At 44.5% G+C, this 18030-nt stretch overlaps 1 protein-coding gene across 1 annotated transcript in view; it reads left to right on the top strand.

Annotated features, from left to right (window-relative positions):
- The window catches only part of tacc2 (transforming, acidic coiled-coil containing protein 2), a 52336-nt gene that overhangs the window by 1723 nt on the left and 32583 nt on the right, over nucleotides 1-18030 (top strand). Inside the window, exons 2-11 of the mRNA XM_061087799.1 lie at nucleotides 2697-2765; nucleotides 7116-7354; nucleotides 8539-8640; nucleotides 10397-10898; nucleotides 11523-13392; nucleotides 13522-13598; nucleotides 13908-14255; nucleotides 15063-15343; nucleotides 15734-16047; nucleotides 16387-16513. Coding sequence (XP_060943782.1) covers nucleotides 2697-2765; nucleotides 7116-7354; nucleotides 8539-8640; nucleotides 10397-10898; nucleotides 11523-13392; nucleotides 13522-13598; nucleotides 13908-14255; nucleotides 15063-15343; nucleotides 15734-16047; nucleotides 16387-16513 — 3929 coding nt within the window. The remainder of the gene's footprint in view (nucleotides 1-2696; nucleotides 2766-7115; nucleotides 7355-8538; nucleotides 8641-10396; nucleotides 10899-11522; nucleotides 13393-13521; nucleotides 13599-13907; nucleotides 14256-15062; nucleotides 15344-15733; nucleotides 16048-16386; nucleotides 16514-18030) is intronic.

The raw sequence follows: 18030 nt of genomic DNA, 5'->3' as shown, positions 1-18030 counted from the left end.
GCAAAGACACGCGGTGCTCATCCAAAACCCCAAGAGCTTAAAGGATCATGTTGAGTGATGATGAGGTGAAAAGAGACCTGGCAACAGTCTGATCATATGATTTCTCCCGATTACCTGTTGGTGCTGCCAGAAAAAGCCCCAAAACACTGCTGCCAGTTCAAGTGCATACACACACACACATGCACACATGCACACATGCACACATGCACGCACGCACGCACGCACGCACGCACGCACGCACGCACGCACGCACGCACGCACGCACACACACACACACGCACACACGTCCGCAAAGTGCAGGCTGAAATTACACCCCATTCACACAAATAGCCAGAAGGCAGGCACTGCATGGAGAGGGGTGACCACGCTGCAGCATATAAAGAGGAAACAAACTTGTTGTCATGGCATTATCAATGACTGGCATCACAATATATAATAATTTACAAGTCAGAAAACGGATGAAGTGTTTATTAATTTGTGTATTTGACAGTGACAATAGACAGAGTAGCAGAGATAGCTATAAGTTAATTTTCATCTGCAGTCCCCGGGAAGCAGAGAATAACATCTGTGCCAGAAGAGAAACACAAAAAAAAAAAAAAAACACCAACACACACACACACAACTCCACTAACACATTGGTTCAAAGCCTCATTTGTTTGGGGAGGAAGTGTGAGGGAAAAATTGTGCACACGACTGGAATAACGTCAAACAGCAGTGGACAGCGTAGATTTCTATTTATACAGTCTAACATATCCAGGTCAGTGCTTTCTGACTAAACAAAGTCCCTACAGTCATATGAGGAAAAGCATGAGCGGCCTCTGTGTGGTGCTGCGTGTTTACTGCTCAGCAACAACACAGACATGTTCATGTGAGAGGAGGAAAGATGCCCTCACAAGCAGGGTTACGGAAGTGGCTCTCCTCAAAATCAATGTAGAAGGCTGCTGTTCTTTATTTTGAATTTGTGAAATTTTCTAAATGTAGTTTTATGTGTTATATGATTAATCTGATCAGAGAAGCTCCTGGGTATTTTGTTTATTGTCTCGATCCTGATGTTCAATCAGACAAGGGGCCACTAGTCGGAGCCAGGAGATCTGTTATTAATCCAGCTAGTATTAGTTTACGGGATTACACATCCTCAGTCACTGTGTCATTATGCTGCAGTCACTCAGCCACATCACACGCACAAAGTGACACACCACATGTGTAGGTGTTGTTCCAGACCTCAGGGACCTGCTGTTTATAATTTATCCTTAGAGTAATACTTGAAATCCCCGTCTGTAATTACATGACAGTTATTACCTCCACTAGGGAGGGTTTTTTTTGTCTGCGTTTGTTTGTTTGCAGGATTACGCAAAAACTACTTGACCCAAATGTTGGTTCAGATTCAGATTGGGGACGGATCTGGGAATGTTTTCTTCACTTTCTACAACATTGCATTCCTCAGGGACTAAGTGTGTGAAATAAGGTGCAGATCCAAATACGAATTAACTAGAGAACTAGATCTAGTGAATTTAAATGTGGTTTGATTTGGGGAGAGTTGGGCCATGGTAGGGTATGAGCTTCACTAAGTGCCATTCTATCTCAAGAAGTTAGGATGCTGTTTTTTCTTGAAGCTCACCCTATTGGAGGTAAAGCCTGCACTTTGGTCCTGGGGGGCGGTTTTGCATCCCAGGCCCCCTAATCTCTAAAAGACCACATGCACTTACACATTCTCTCTCCCTACTACTTCAACCTCATACCGAAGAGCTTTAACCCCACAGAGTGTGTGGGACCACAGCACCCCTGTTCCCTCTGCTCCAGTCGCTCTTTGTTGAACCTGGATGTGGCTGTATGCTGATGGTTCTTCTGTGCCAGTGTCTTTCAGACAGTTGATGTGAGGGGCGCCACTGGTTTGGGCAGTTGTGGCCCTGCAGCTGGCTGAGTCATGGGGAACGAGACCAGCACGACCGAGGAGTTGGTAAGAGCGAGTTTCTGGCAGTGGATGGCTGGTTTGTTATACTTGCTGCACTGTGCATACCTTAAACTCTTCCGTGCACGGACGACTAACAAAACAAGCTCACGTGATTACAAACTGGCGGCTTCACGTAGGATGTCTACAGAGCTGCAGACTGTGTACATTCCTGTGCTTAATTTGAGGCTTCTGTAATAAGCATTCAGATAACATGCTTTGTTCTATTATGTGGTTAACCTGTGTAGAGCAGACGTTAACATTAGCTGTTTATGCCACGACTCACAATATGTTTCCAGGATCTATGTTCACTCTCACACTCTGATACTACTAAGCTTGCTTTCTTGCTTCTTCAGTTTATTAAAATCCATCCCGACGGGTGGCAGGCCTCCTCTTGGCATCGGGAGATATTGTGGCAGTTAACTTGTTATTTTTAAATCTTTTTTGTTTTGTGTAACAACATTTAGAAAAATCACACCGATAGAAAAATGTGCCCATGTGACATGAAGTCTCCAGCAGTGGAATTCAGGATTATTCTAATAGGATTAACATAAACATTTGTCTCATGAGCTATAGACTCTAGAAACTATGCACACTGGAGCTGACTGGATGTGATTGTAGACTGGGTCTCAAACTAAAACCTCAAAAACAAGTTGGATTTGTTTTCCTTGCATTAGCACATACCGCCACAGCTTTATAACCCATTATAGAATTTCCTCTTAAAGTTCTCTTTCATTCCCCATTACAGCCAGAAGAGGGCGCTCCAGAGAATGTTGTTCTGTTTCCACCACAGGAAACTCAAAATGACAGCTTTCAGGTACAACAACTTCTGTGTGCGTATGTGTGTGTGTGTGTGTGTGAGAGAGGGAGAGAAAGAGGGAGCAATGTTTGCTGCATCTTTAATAAGTAAGTATATTAAAGTAATTATTAGGTAAGTGGTAATTAAGAACAACACTGGTTTAAGAGAGAAACCTAATTCTCCAAGTCATTTAATCTCTCAAACAGATTGATGCAAACAATTGCGTCGTTTTTTTTCTTGTTGTTGAGCCAAAACATTTGTTTTTAGATCACAGTTAAAATGAGTAGATTTCAAACCATGTGTATCATTATCCCTTCAAATGACATATCTCTGACTCTACTGGCTGTGATGACTCAGTTTGAACTGGTTTATTTTTATCCCCTTGGACGTCAGCCATTGTAGAATGCATCTTTGATGTTTGTCATTCAGTCTAAATGCAACACTGATAAAAATAAAGCCCATTTCAAAACAAATTCACGTGCATTACAATAAAACAGATGTCACAAGAAGATAAAGATCTAAATATCTTTAACTATACCAGTAGTTACGGATATGCCACACCATTAAAATGAGTCTTAAGGGAAGATTCTGGTCACCTATAGTGCCGAGTTGTGATTTAAGAACAGTTAGTAAAGGGCTCTGCTGGAGGATCTCGGGCAGTGGTCAGAGCCGTAGGGGTCATAGCAGATAGAAGCAGGAGCCTGGCCGTTCTAAACAAGCTGTAAAAAGCTTCAAAAACACACAGGTGACCAGTGAAGTGCACCAAGGGTCTGTGTAGTGTGATCACTTCTCTTAGTACTTTTGTTGTCTGGTTTTATCACCTGGTTGTGCATTTCCTGGTGTTTAAGGATACAAATTAGAAAAGTGGCACAACAAGAACATGCGTTTTATACCAAACAGTTAAACATCCTGATGTATTTTTACATTATGTTTGTGTTTCTTGAGAATCACCTAAGTAAAAAATTGGCTTAAATGTCCACGTGTCCTGATGAACACAGTGATGATGTCAGACCTTAGCAACACAGTGAGGTCAGAGCAGGATGAGAAAGGTGTTGCTGGGATGCAGCAGGATGTTGTGCGTCTCCGTGCGAGTGCATGTAACCAAAGCTGGTTGGAAGTGTAACCTGATCCTCTCCCAGGGGGTCACTGCAGGTCCACCCTTGGCCTAATTCCCAGCATTCACCTGCAGAGGCACTGTCAGGCAGCCAGTGCAACCGGCCAGGCGTGAGGCACAGCAGCAGGGGAAGGAGGGAGGGAGGAGGCTGAAGGGAGAGGTGGATAGGGGAAGAGAGAAAAAGAGGGAAGGGAGATACAGGAGGAGGAGGAGGGTATAGAGAGAGAGAGAGAGAGAGAGAAAGCTGCGTGGAAAGAGTTTACAGTAGAGAGGGGGAGGGAGGAGAATTGTCAGCATAGGCCAGCCCAGTCAAGTCTCAGCAGCAGGGACTGTGTTTGGTAGTGTAGTCTTTCTAGACTTCACTCACACTAACACACGCACACACGCTTACTGCAAAAACACAGAGGAGGCTCATGGAAATTTAACAGGGGAGCGGCTGCAATAGAGGACAGAGGAGGAGGAGGAGGAGAAGGAGAAGGAGGAGGAGGAAGTCAGCTGAGTCAGTCCAGAGGGGAGGAGAGGAGAGAGAGCGTCAGTAGCAGCATGTGTTGCGGCAAGTTTGTGTCGTCGTCGGCCCCCATCATCAAAACACAGAGGCTGCCTGTACAGTAGAGCAGCAGCAGGAGGGCTGCACTGACAGAGGAGAGAGGAGCACACTGCTGGGTGAGTGCAACACACAGGGGATGCTGGTGGGATACAAGTTGTAGTGACAGATGTGTGTTATTCTGCACAGGATGGTGTGAGTGTGTTTGTAATGGGGCCTGCTCCTGCTTTCCTCTCTGTTTACATGTGTGAAGTCTTGAAGTTTAGCACATGGACACTGGCAAGTTCACTTATGAATGACATTTGGAGGAGCGGCAGTTTCCAGGCAGCCTCAGTTTGCTTTCTGTTGTGTTTGCGCGTGGGTTAATTAATAACAGACAGTTCTTTCTGTGTGTGTGGGGTCAAACCTACTGAGATTAGGTCTCCACCTGGTTACACACTGACTCCATAATGACCTTTTTTAAATGGCCAGTAACATGGTGAAGGAGTGTGAGGTGTACATTTGAACATGATCTGCTTTCTGGTGTTGTTTCTGTATAACACACGTCTAGTGACAAGGTCAGGAAACAGGAAACCCAAGACACGTCAACAACATGCAGCCGTCTTAGGATCAAACTGTGTTCATCTCTGCGTGCAAGACTTTGAAGGAGTGGAGGGTTTTATTTTTATCTGATTATGTAACGTCAACAGAGAAGGTAACAGCAGGTATTCAGAGTGACGCTCGTACCTGAAGATGAACTCTTTTTGGATTCAGTTTCTTCTTTTCCGTTTTAGATTTTTACATTGAAATCAAATGTGGGGCCTTGTTTTTGTAAAAAATGTTTTTACAAGAAACATATCAGGAGTGGTCCAAAATAGCACTTAAATAGTTACTTAAAAATAACTCTGTCTATATATAGATGAGATGAGAGAGGTTACATATAATTGGCCAACGATTACCAGTCTTGGCGCGGCAGAGTTTTGAAGTGTTTTATTGTTGTTCTGTTTGTGTATGTGAAAAAAAAAGAGATTCTCCAACTGTGCTGGGGGTGTCACACAAGGGGAGGTCTTTGTACCGGTGACACAGGTGAATCCAGTGTGTCAGAGCCACACACACACACACACACACACACACACACACACACACACACACACACACACACACACACACACACACACACACACACACACACACACACACACACACACACACACACACACACACACACACACACACACACTCACACGCACATGCACACACACACACAGGTGACCATTCTTTAGTCCATCTTGTAGTACAATATTATACTGTCTTCTTGTTCTAATATTTATAATATTGTATTGGCATTTTCTGTTTATTTATGGATATTTTTTGATGGTTTTGTAAACTGTCTGGCCTAAATTGCATTTCTCTTTCATTAGGATTTAATAATTGTATTAAGTTATCAAATTTTTATATCTATGTATTGACCAACATATTAGTATTGGAAATTTGTTTAACTCCCCAATATTGATATCTGCCCCAGCCACCAAAAATCCACATCTGTCAGGCTCTAAAAAGTAAATTCTAGAAAACAAAAATACATTAAAATGTATATCAAGTAAAAGTCAAATGTATGTTCTGTGTATTTGTCTCTTATCCATTTGTGACGACAGCCATCTCTGCGTGTGTGCAGCCATGTTGTCTACTTCATACATAATGAATGAATGGATTCGATTCCAAATCTCAGCACCTCCTCGACATACAGCCACGTTATGTCCTTCTGTGCACACACAGACAAATCAACTCACATCTTCATTCAGCTTAAACTCTCAGAGAGTAACTGTTCACATGTACACACATGTCCCAGATGATCTGAATGTTAAAGGGCTGCGTCACATTGCCTGCACTTGCACACCTTCGTACAGATCTGAGTCAGTGAGGGTGAGATAAGGGAAACACGTCCACCGCTGCAAACCGAGACTTCACATGCAGGAGATATTACATCACAAGAGTCCACAGCTGAATGTTGTGTGTTGTAGAGGCCATTGTTGCTGCAACATGATGCCACAGCCAAGTATTGTGGTGTGTGGCTGCGGTGTGGGAGACAGACAGAAAGACAGGTCACAGTTTGAACCTTTTCTTTTCAGTGAAGTGACTGGCAGAGATCAAGGAACGTCTTTATCAACCTAAGTTAGTGCGATGGATTAAAAAGTGAAAATGTCTTCTAAATGACAGACTCTGGAAAATGCTGAAACCACATGTGTGATTATGCTTGTCACAGGCAGCATAACTGGTTTGTCTTTAATAGTTATTCATACTCGCAGGGTAAAAAAATGTTTTGACACCCTGGGAAAAAACACTGTACAGCAGCAGACGTCCTTATGAGGTGATTCTTAGGTGGAGGACACCATACAGCCAAGCAATCACAAGATACCTTCAATTAATCACCTTAATTAATCAATAGTTATTTCCTTAGAAAATATATCATGCAAGGCTCAACAGTAGAGTGCTGAGAAGTTGACTTATGTGACTTATGTATTATGCAAATCAACCCCTTAGTTAATCGTTTAACACATGGGTGGAGTTATTTGTTCATTGTGTTTGGCTTTGAGCCTTAATTCTGACGGCGTTCCCATGTTTGCCTGTAACGTGCTCACACTTGTTTAAATACACACTCTGTCATGCATAATCCAACAGAGACTCCAGCATGAAGTGTGCGTCGCTTCAGCCATGTTTCTCTGATCCACAGGCTGAAGTTGAGAGTTTGACCCAGAGGGACGACAGGACGCTGCTGACCGAGGTCTCGGCGAGCCTGCAGAGTCTGCCGCTTCAGCCGGTGTACCCCGACGTCCCGGTCATCACCGGAGTGGAGGAGAGCGGGGGTGCTGCTGCAGACCAGGAGGACAAGGATGAGCTAGAGTTTCCACACGACCTGCTGCCCAGTCTGGACTTCAGCAGTGAGTTCAACATCTGGGGGTCATCGCTGGGGTAAGTTCAGGGGTCATACAAACACATACAGTCACATGTGCATACACAACTGTGCATGAAAGATAAAACCAGGACTTGATACTTGGTTTTTGGGTGGCTGTTAAAGTTACAGGAAGTGTGGTTCATGTAAATGAACTACAGTTGTTTGCATTCCTTGTCTATTTCCTGAAAAAACTGAAGGAAGTAAAACCAGACTTTCCTGGATTTTCTACGCAAGACAGATAATAAATCTGCTGTCACTATAGTTGCTTTTAGACATGAACTCCAGGCAATTTCCCCACAATGGGGTCCGGCCTTTCACGTATGAATAACGCAGCAGGAGATTTTCTGCTACGCATTCACAACAACAATGAAATCTCCAGAACATTCAGGCGACATATGCCTGAAGCAGGACCTGATAAATTAGTTCCACTGCAGAGATCACATGTTTTTATTTACAGCACATCGACTTATCCCTAAAAGCTCTTCTGACATCTTCGCCTGCGTCTTCTATGTGTATGACACTGTTTTTTATATTCCTCAAGATATTTATTTTATACTCTCATACAAAGCCCCTATGGAGAATGTCAGGAGATTATCCGGAGTTCAGTGCATGTCTGAAAGAAGCCAATTTTCTCATTCAGCATCTTATGAAAGCAATGAGAGATGCTCTGTATTTAAGTTTTTTGAGTGAGTGGGATTCAGCAGGAAAACTGATATTTCATGTTTTTATGCATAAGTCAAAGTTATGGATACAAATCGAATGATAATTGTGACATTCTTGTCCGTCATCGTGGGACAGGAGCCTATCCCAGCATGCACTGGGTTAGAGGCATAGAAAGACCCTGGACAGGCCACTAATAGATTGCAGGACTAAAATATAGACAGATAGTTACAATGTGATTTAGTTTCAGTTGTAAAAAGTTTTCAAAAGTCTAACTTTACTTTGCCAACAAGCACTTTATCATACTTACAGCTTATAATCAACTTGTTTATTCCAAACTAATACAATTATAGTGTAGTAATGAGATACTCTGGAAGATGCAGGGTCACCATCAATAAAGTCTCATATTATAATCACTGTATAATGGAATATTTATATATGTGCTTGATTTATGGCTGCAAGAGAACAGATATTTATGAACAATGCAGTCAAGGTGAACGTTAATGTGATATTGATTTGTTGCTTGTGTGAATGTCTGCAGAGCTCAGACGAGCTCAGGGAAATGTGAGCAGGTGAACCCTTTGCTGGCGAGCCTGCAGCATCACGTGGAAGTGAGTGGACCGCGGGTGGTTCTAGACACAAGGTACCTCAGAGACTCAGCATGAGGATGATGGTTAGAGGGGGTCTGTCTGCTGTGGGAGAGTGGTCTGCATTATACTGTATAACGATTAAAACAAGGGTGCTTGGAGTGTTCAAGTATTTTTAACCAGTGTGATGGATGTCACAGTTCGGGTGAGGTCTTGGCTTGAGGTGTGGTCACTTCCTTTGTTTCATGCTCTGGTGAATTAACTGCGGACTGACTCAAGTGTCACCTGGCATTCTGCTTTTGTCTCAGTGCTGAGATTAATTGCACTAATATGTTGAAGGCCTGAATGAGTTCTGTGTGACGCCCCAAATAATATTGCTCCTTGTGTAACCCCTTGAATTCTTAAAGCATTTGCAAGGCAGATTAAAACCTTAAGAAAAGATGAATGAAAAATAGACAGAATTCCTGCAAAGTACCAGGACAAACGTGTACATAGTCTTAAAATCCAAAACTGCAAGAAACATCTATTGTGGTAAAACAGGTCATCTGCTAACTTGTTGAGTGTGTCTTGTAGCTCCACCCCTTAGCAGGATGAGTGCCAAGTGGATTAGATTCAGGCCTGTGTGGCAGGCTAGTCAGGTGAGGTAGGTAGTGATTGTTCTTACAAGGAAATGACAGAGCTGAGGAATCATATCAGGTCAAGCATTAACCAACCACATACACTGACACATAAAGTGATCGTATTTATTTACCACTTTATTTATTACCTTATATCTGGACATGAATAGTGACTCGACTGTAGATTATGCTATATATGTTACCTATATAATAATGATCTGTACATACCCATAATGGGATTTAGAGATTAAAAGGAACCCACACCAACTTCCTGTAAAACAGTGGCTTAGCAGTGACTCTGCAATTACAACTGGAAGAGAAATAGCTACCCTGCACCTGCTCTTTAACTTCTTAATGCTAACTGTATACATTGAGGCGTGTTATGCAGGGTAATGTCTGCTCTGATATAATCTTATATTAGCATATAGGTTTATGGTAAGGTTTATACAGGCAGGTTTGAATTACTTTTAATGATTAGGTCTATTATATAATTATATAATTCACAATATGGTGGTAATTAGCCTGTTTCATTAACTCAGAACATGTAACAAATAACATGAGGTACATAACAATAGACACAGAACATAAAATGTGTGTTCTGATGTCTAAACCAAGAAACTCTTGTGACCAGTATGGAATAGACTGTGTTGTTATGTATATAGTACGCAGTAGTTAGCTGCTGCATGGGAGGGGTACAGACTTTTCATAGTGTCCATAATAGGTTCCCACTTAAAAAGTTGGCATGAACAGTTCAAAGTCATAATTCCAATACATTATTAACCAATCAAGTAGAAATTCAGGCTCTCACATTCAGGAGTGTTGCAAAGCAGCCGATCCATCAGAGGAGGCCTCCAGGAATGGCTGATTACATTACGTAACAGCAATGAGTGTTGTGTAGGGCACACAACTGCCTTTGAAATGTGCCAATGTGCTTCTTTACTCGGTGTGTATCCTAAAACGTGTGTTGTGCTGTGTATGAACATACATGCATGTTCATTAATAGCCATATGCATAGAATACACCTGGTATTATGTCTTGTAGAGGAATGCACAAACCTCAGAATAGAAATCCTGAGGTCAGTTGTGTGTGCAGTGAGCATGGGCTTCAATTGCAGCGCTCTGTGGCATCGTGGAATGACCAGCTGTCTGCTTGACAGTCCTAACTCCTCCACTCTGTCACCCTACCCTCGACTCAGGCCTCATGACAGCGACCCAGTTCCCACAGGTGCCCAGCCTCCACCTCAGCTCGCTGCCACACCTCACTCGGGTGTCCGACCCCTGACCCCTCCCTCATCTGCGCTCATAGACAGGGAGCTGCAAGCGGCCTTCCAGGAATGTGAAGAGCAAATGGCCTCGCTGGGCCTTCTTACTCCCATAGAGCAGCCTGGCATCACGCAGGAGACTGTTCACGATGAAGGAAAGAAAACTGAAGGCGTGACAGTTAATAAGTCCAGTGAGTCATCGTCACCGTCTCCAATCATAGTCCAGCCAGGACAAAGCAGTGGAGGCCATGGAAACAAGAACACACATGGAAACAGTGAGGCAGCAAACACTCAGAGAGACGTACTTGTGTTTAGTTTCAGGAATTATATACTGGGCACTGAGGATAGTGCCGGAGCAGCAGAGACAAAATGTGAAATAAAAGTAACACAGAGCACAGATGGATGTGCAGAGATTAAGTCAGAAAAAGAACGAGAGGTACATGAGCAGAAGAAAACACCCTCATCAGATTCAGATTCATGTAAAGAAACCCCAAAGGACGTCGTGTCCCCTCAGCAGAGAGACAATCTAATAGAGGAGCATGTTGATTCTAATGCAACCATTGGGGAAAATGTCAGATTAGATTGTAACACAGTGATTAGGGACGAAGGCACAGAGGTAATAACAGAGACTGCAGACATAAAGAAAGAAAATAACAGTGATGAGTGCAGTATTAGTGTTTGTATAGCTGAAGCTGAAAAGAAAGACGATTTAGTTAATGAAATATTGGGAGGCAACAGACTTCCTTTGAATGATAATGATGCATTTTCTGAGTTGCAGTCAGAAGCGCAGACAGGAACAGACTTTGAGGAGAATCAGTCAAAAGCAGACACGCAGATGAATTCAGCGAGTCACGGACAGGCCGGGCAGAACAAAGAGACAAAAAAGAAAGACAAGAAGAAACAAAGGAGGAAGAAAAAGAAGAATGCAGAGACCGAACAGAAAGCAAAGGCACTGGTACAATCTGACAATGATTTTCAGGCTGAGTCACTCATTCAAGCAGATTCAGAGGCAAAAGCACAATCAGTGTCAGGGGCAGACCTTGTGATTTGTGGGGAGCAGCCTGATAATGGGTTTGATTACAAGCAACCGCTGAGTCCTGCAGGACCGCCCAGCCCCCATCTATCACCCTCACAGAGCCGAGAGGATCGTCTTACTGACTGCTCACCTGCGACCAGCCGGGGTCCTTCTCAGAGGACTCATCTGTCAGATAACCTCAGCCCTGCAGATGCCCCATGTGGCGAGAGCTCAGACAAGAACACGCAGAGGAGGCAACATGCACCCGGAGGTGTCATCAACAACCAAAATACACCCGAGACACATGTCCAAACTACAGTTATCGATGCCTGTGCTTCTGCTGGTGAGAGATCGGATGCACAAACACAGGAGGTTATAGTTACCACAGAAGCAGCAAAACCCACGCAGGAGAAACTGAGCCCACTCACCGACAGTCCAACTTGTGTGGGAGAGAGTTACACGGAGAGTGCCCTTGAACAGGCTATAGTGGTGGTAGCTGCGTTGCCACTGACAACACCCACGATGCCAGAAGTGATAAAAAGCAAGGGAGAGGGCGAGAGCGTGAGTTGCAATTCACCGGAGAGAGTAGCTACTGTAGCATTTGCAGAGAGTGAGAAAGCGGGAGCAGAGGAGGGATTGGGAGGAAGAGAAGAGTGCCTCAGCTCTGCAGACGGAGAGAGAGAAAGGCTCCTGGACAGCCCTCCTCGGCTCCCATTATTCTGTTCACAGGGAAAATGTGGACTTGCATTCTCGGCCAAAGACGGACAGTCGGTGTCTGAGAGAGGCTGCAGCGGCAAAATGCCACACAACTCGGCTGAGACGGAAATGAAGGGACCGCGAGAGACCACCGCTCATGTTGCAGACGCAGAGAGCCCGCCAGCCGAAGAGGGAGACAGAGAGAAGGACACGCTCCTGTTAGAGGCGTACATCAATAATTCTCCCCTAGGGATACTTACTGGTCCTCATCGTCAGGCTCACAGTGCTGTGGGATTGGAGGGAGCAGGAGAGGGGGGAGGAGGACAAAGAAAGGAGGTGGAAGAGAAAGGAGGGCTTGCTACAGACCACAGTTCATTCAGCCAGCCAGAGGGCTATGCTAGTGGGGTGTCATCAGCTGAGACTGAGGAGTGTCCGCCCACCGATGTTGCAGAGTCACAGCCCAAGTCACAGAGCCGGAGTGAGCCGAATGCTGCCGTCGCTGAGAGCATCTACACCGAACAGCACCATCACTCTGACTCCGCACCGCTCCCCACTCAGCCTGAGCAGAGCTCCAGCAGTGCAAACAAAGGGGTGAGGGCTGATCTCAAACAGAATTTGATTCCAGGCGAAGCAGTGTCTTTGGGACACACTTGTGAGGAGTCATCCATCACAGAGACAGAGAGAAACGACAGCCAGCTCCTGCTCAAACCTCCGCCTCTGACTACTCCGCAACGAGCCCCAGTCGAGCGGCAAAGAAGCAACGATCAACAGGTACAGCCTGAGAGTGGCACCACAGAAAGTGCAGCTGAGAGCCAAGTTCAAGCCCACAGCAACACTGGTAACCCTGCTATGTCCGGAATGGCTGTGTTAGTGTGTGGAGGCAGCAGTGGAGGCAACCACAGAGTTCACTTTGCAGACACAGTGAAAGGAGAGGGCAGTTCCTCTGTGGATCTCAGGAACAGGTCAGTGCTGCCGATGGACTACGCCTCTCTGCTTCCCCTGATTGTACATGAGAGTTTGCATCATCCCGTGGTTGAGGCCAGCTACATCTTCCCAGATTTCCTCAGCTTGAAGAAGCCAGAAATCCCCACCAGTGCAGCTTCTACCAAGGATGAACCAACGACACAAAGCTCAGCAGACTTTCCGAAAGAGATTGAGTTGGATAAAGGAGATTTGGCGACCAAAGATACCAAGGAGAATGTTGCAATAGATCCGTCAGGTAACAACAGGTCAGTGACTAACACTGTGGATTTACAATCAGCGACTGAAGCCAGCACAAAACAGCTTCCATGTCCTGCAGAGACGGATCAGACTTGTAATAAAGAATGTTTTGACCTTTTAAAAACAGCAGGAAGTGCCATCTCTAACCCTGATATTGGAACAGCTGAACAGGTGTCGACAAATGTGATCAAGCAAGAAGAGGCGGTAACGATGAAAGACCCTTTAACTCTGTGTTTGTCAAAGGAGAACGAGATGAATAAGTCCCAGGTTGACTCTATAGTTTCAGTCAAGCCTGACGAGTCTCTTTCACTCAGTGATGCCGCTGTCATTCATGAAGAAAAAGAAGGTAGCCAACCCCCCCTCTCTTCAAGTTCTGTGTGTCCAGCTGATAATGTTACTTGTGAGCCCCTAAGTGACACCTCTGCTGAGGTACCTGTTGGGACGATCTTTACTGGCTTTGACCCCAGTTCAAAACCTGAAACTGTCACCTTAACGTGCACTGCCTCTCTTCAGACGACGCCCAGTGACCCCGGTCATCACCACCCTACCCCATTAGATCAAACCGATCCTTTGAATGATCAGCAGAGTGAAAATGAATCAGGGACTTCAGAAGTGACAGTCTCTGACCGGTCGATTCCTGCTATCGAGCAATGTGCCAGTAATCCTGCTTTTGTGCTGCGGCCCCCTGGTCCAATGTTGAGTCACTGGGAGTTCATTAATGACTGTGGTATCTGTCTTCCTGAGGATACAGAGAAGCGCATTGCTGAGGGTGACGCCACCAAAGTCTCTGGAGAGGTGGAGGACAGCAAGAGCGGGGAAATGACACGTATGTCTTTAGCGTGGGATCTGGAGCACGCTGATGTCAGTGCTGAAGCAGATGAGACAAAACTAGAGGATAGAAATTATGCCACAGAGGCTGAGATCAAAAACAATGTGATTAATGATGTTAATATTCAATTTTCACAAGAGGGAAATCTGTTTCAGCCTCTTGATGCAGTCGGGGCTCTTGCAAATGATGAAAATGATAATTTAATTTCTTTATCTCAAACTGAACCTGACTCTGTTGCAATTAAGCCTGTTATCTGTGAAGTTTCCATTCCAAATGACCTCATAAATGATGTCTGCCCACTCATCTCTGACGCGCCTACCAACGAGGCTTCTGATGACGTGAAAAAAGACAATGTAAAAGAAAAATGCAAAATGGAAGGTCATCCGTCATCTGTGCTGTTTGAAGGAGACAGGAAAGAAGTTGAAAAAGCAACAATGGATGATCAAAAGGAAAAGGAGAGCAGTAGGGAGCTGCTGATAGGAAAACAACAACAGAATAATGGACCAGATAAAGAGGCTGAAGGGGAAACTGGAGACCTGCAGCCACCACATAAACATATAGTAGAAAACAATGAGTCACCATTAAGGGAGGAGGTAGAGGGGAAGGGTGGGACTGCATCTGAGAGTGAGACAGAGGCTTCTTGCCTTTCCTCAGACAGACCTGCAGGGTCGTCTAACACCAAGCTCAACACAGAGTCTGTTAGGGAACCACAGACCGTTTCTGATCCGAGTTTGTGCCAAACTGCTACAGCAACACTGGAATGCTGCTCAGACAGGGACCCGGTACCAGGTTTGAATGCAGCCTTTGGCCAATCACCAGATCTAAACTGTTTTGCTCAGCAACAGAAGCAACAGCAACAGCAGAGTCAGGGCTGCAGACACCCCACAGAGGAGGCATCAGGTGATTGCCTAGAGGGGGGAGAAAAAAAGGAGAAGGCCGAAGCCCTGCTTCCAGGAAGAAAAGATGCAGAAGAAGAAAGAGACGCTGCTGTCGAGAGTTTGTGTCAGTCAGAAAGCAGGAAGGGGTTGATACATGATGACAGCAGAGGCTCAGAACAAGTATTAGGTCCAGAGAAAGAAGATGCAGAGGGATCACAAGCTGTTAAAGGAGTTGACAGGGTGTATGTGCCATTTCACACCGGCAGTGATGTAAATGAGAGTGGAGGGGCTGCTGAGAGAAAGGCACCGACTGACATAGTGACAGGAACAACTTGCTCTCTTGTAGGTGAGACAGCACAGGTGGTGGATGGGAATAAAAGCCCTGGGTTAGTGGCAGTTAGTTCGGATGAAGATTTAATGCCAAGCTCCGAGTCTCTGAGTGAAATGGGTGGTAAAGGTCAGCAAAAAGAAAATCTGTCAGCTGCATGTCAAGACCAACAAGAGACCTCAATGAACGCTGCTGTTCCTCCAGAGTCTGCATCACAGGTACATGAGACTTTACCTTTCAGGATACCGGCTTCATCAAAGGTCAGCACAGATAGTCATGACATTCATACCCCTTTTATTCCAAGTGCAAAAGAGGCTGAGGAACTTCGTACAGAAACATTCAGTGCCCTGCCTGATCCTGATGGGCAACCGGAAACTGTGGAAAACGACGTTAGTGCTGCAGTAGCTGTGAAAAGCAACAGAAGTGAAGCTGAGGAGTGTGAAATGCTGGATTCAGTGTGCGGGTCTCTTGAGCTGCAAAGCCCCAATAAAAGCTCAGTCACACAGAGCAGCCCAGTAGCACAAACAGCCATAAAAGGCCCTGATGTAGAGGAGATCACAAGGGAAGATAAAGCAGCGTTGGACGGAGAGAAAGCCAGCAGCCAGGGGAACGGACAAAGTGAGAGAAACGCTATAAACAACGAAGCCAGGGGGAAACAAGATCTTGCAAATCAATCTCAGAGTCGTTCAGAATCAGTTAAAGCTTCAGAGCTCTGTGAAAGTGGGTTGTCAGACGGCAGCACCGACAGGACTGTTTGTCATTCTGAGGGGAGCATTGCTCTCCATGAGTCAAAGTGCCCAAAGGATTCTGCCCAATTAGAGAAGCTGCACCATCAGTTGTCCTTATCAAAACCCAAAGATGTCAAACGTGACACTGAGGTGAAGCAAAGTGAAGGTAAACAATTGGATGAACCTCCTGCCTGCACCTCACCTGTTGAACAACTGTCTGTGGATGTAGAGGCTGCTGAGAGTCCTGATCCTGGACTAACAGCCCACAAACCGGATGCTGACTGGATAAAAGCTCTAAAAGAGGCTGCATCCTGTTGTCAGAGTCACCAGAGAGTTAAGTCAGTGGAGACCTCAAGGTAAAGACAACAACAGTATGTGTGCAAAGTTGTTAAACATACTATATGTAGCATTACTCTAAAAACACCTAGACCTATGTTATATATTTTGTTGACTTGTGCCCTCACATTATTCAAAACGTTTCTAACTATGTTTAAACCCAGGAAATCAAACGTTTTATTTGAAGTAACAGAATAGTCGCCTTGTAATTGCATCATATCATCTTTACCTGGGACTTATCCCGTCTCTGCTATAACTTCAGAGGTAAACAAAGTCTGACAAAGGAAGAACACTCTGCTATTCAGTCGTAATGATACGTTTTATTCAGTGCCATTTGCTACGTAATGTGAATAAAACAGAAACATTTACTTAAAACTAATAAATTACCTCATTCATGAACAGGATTTAAGGCGTGTAAGGTAAATTTTTAATTAATGCTGGTGCGAACAGCTCCCATCATCCCACGCTGCTTCACTTCGTCGTCATTCATTCGCTCCCCCCTACTTTACTATATAGTGTCTTCTACTTAGAGGACAATATAGTGAGCTCATCAGCAAAAGGCGAAAACGTTTACGGACGGTACCTGTCGCATTTTCTCTGTGCTGTTTATATCGTCAGGTGCAGGATTATGATTTACAACATCGGCCGGTTGAAAACAGTACATTTTAAATATCTATATTACACTTAGTTTGAATACTTTTTGGTAAAAACATTGTGAATGATCTTCTTTAAATGTACAAATAAACGTGTTTGTTCTGTAATGCGGTTGTGGACTCCACATCATGATGCATTCTGGGGAAACAATGAGTGCACTATATAGGGTATAACAAAAATTCACTAAACATTCGGACAGCACTACAAAATGGCTAACTCACAATATAGTGGACTAAATCGTGATTAGTGAGTGATTTCGAACACAGAGATCCCCAGTGGCACATGACACTTCACTGGGAAACAACTATATTAATGGAAGCTTCATGCCTTGCACATGTGTCTAAAAAGGTCAGTAGAGGCCATTAAGCACCCCCCTCTTTGTGTTTCACGTAGCATGTTAGCTGGCTGTCACATATCATCTGCTCATGCACATCAAAGGCCCTTTTGTAGTATGTTCTGTATTTTTTACAAATCAGAACCTAGAAGAAGGATTTCTGACTTCAGTAGATCAATATCTTTACTTTAATTCATATTTCCACGTTGCGATGTTCATCTATTTTCCCGTCATTTGGTATTCAGAGTACTGCAGATTGTTTCGCCCTGGACTTGTTGGATATACAGAGAGCAGTGTGACAATGAATATGAATGAGGAGGTAAACACAGAGCTGCACTTTGTATTGACTCCAGCTCTGGTCAGATGACTGTGCCTGTTGAAGTCTAATGGAAGTAATGCAGCCCTTTATATTCAATCGATGACATCAGCTGTGACATCGTCCCTGCTCTCCAGAGCAAGAATGAGCCTTATTTTTCTACACAAAACACAGTCAACACAAACACATGGACACAAGCCCCCACAAACACACACACTTGTCAGTTGTCAGTC

Source organism: Limanda limanda, chromosome 15 (genome assembly GCF_963576545.1).
Source record: "Limanda limanda chromosome 15, fLimLim1.1, whole genome shotgun sequence".
In the NCBI taxonomy this organism is placed as follows: Eukaryota; Metazoa; Chordata; class Actinopteri; order Pleuronectiformes; family Pleuronectidae; genus Limanda; species Limanda limanda.
This window is presented reverse-complemented; position numbering and strand designations above follow the sequence as displayed.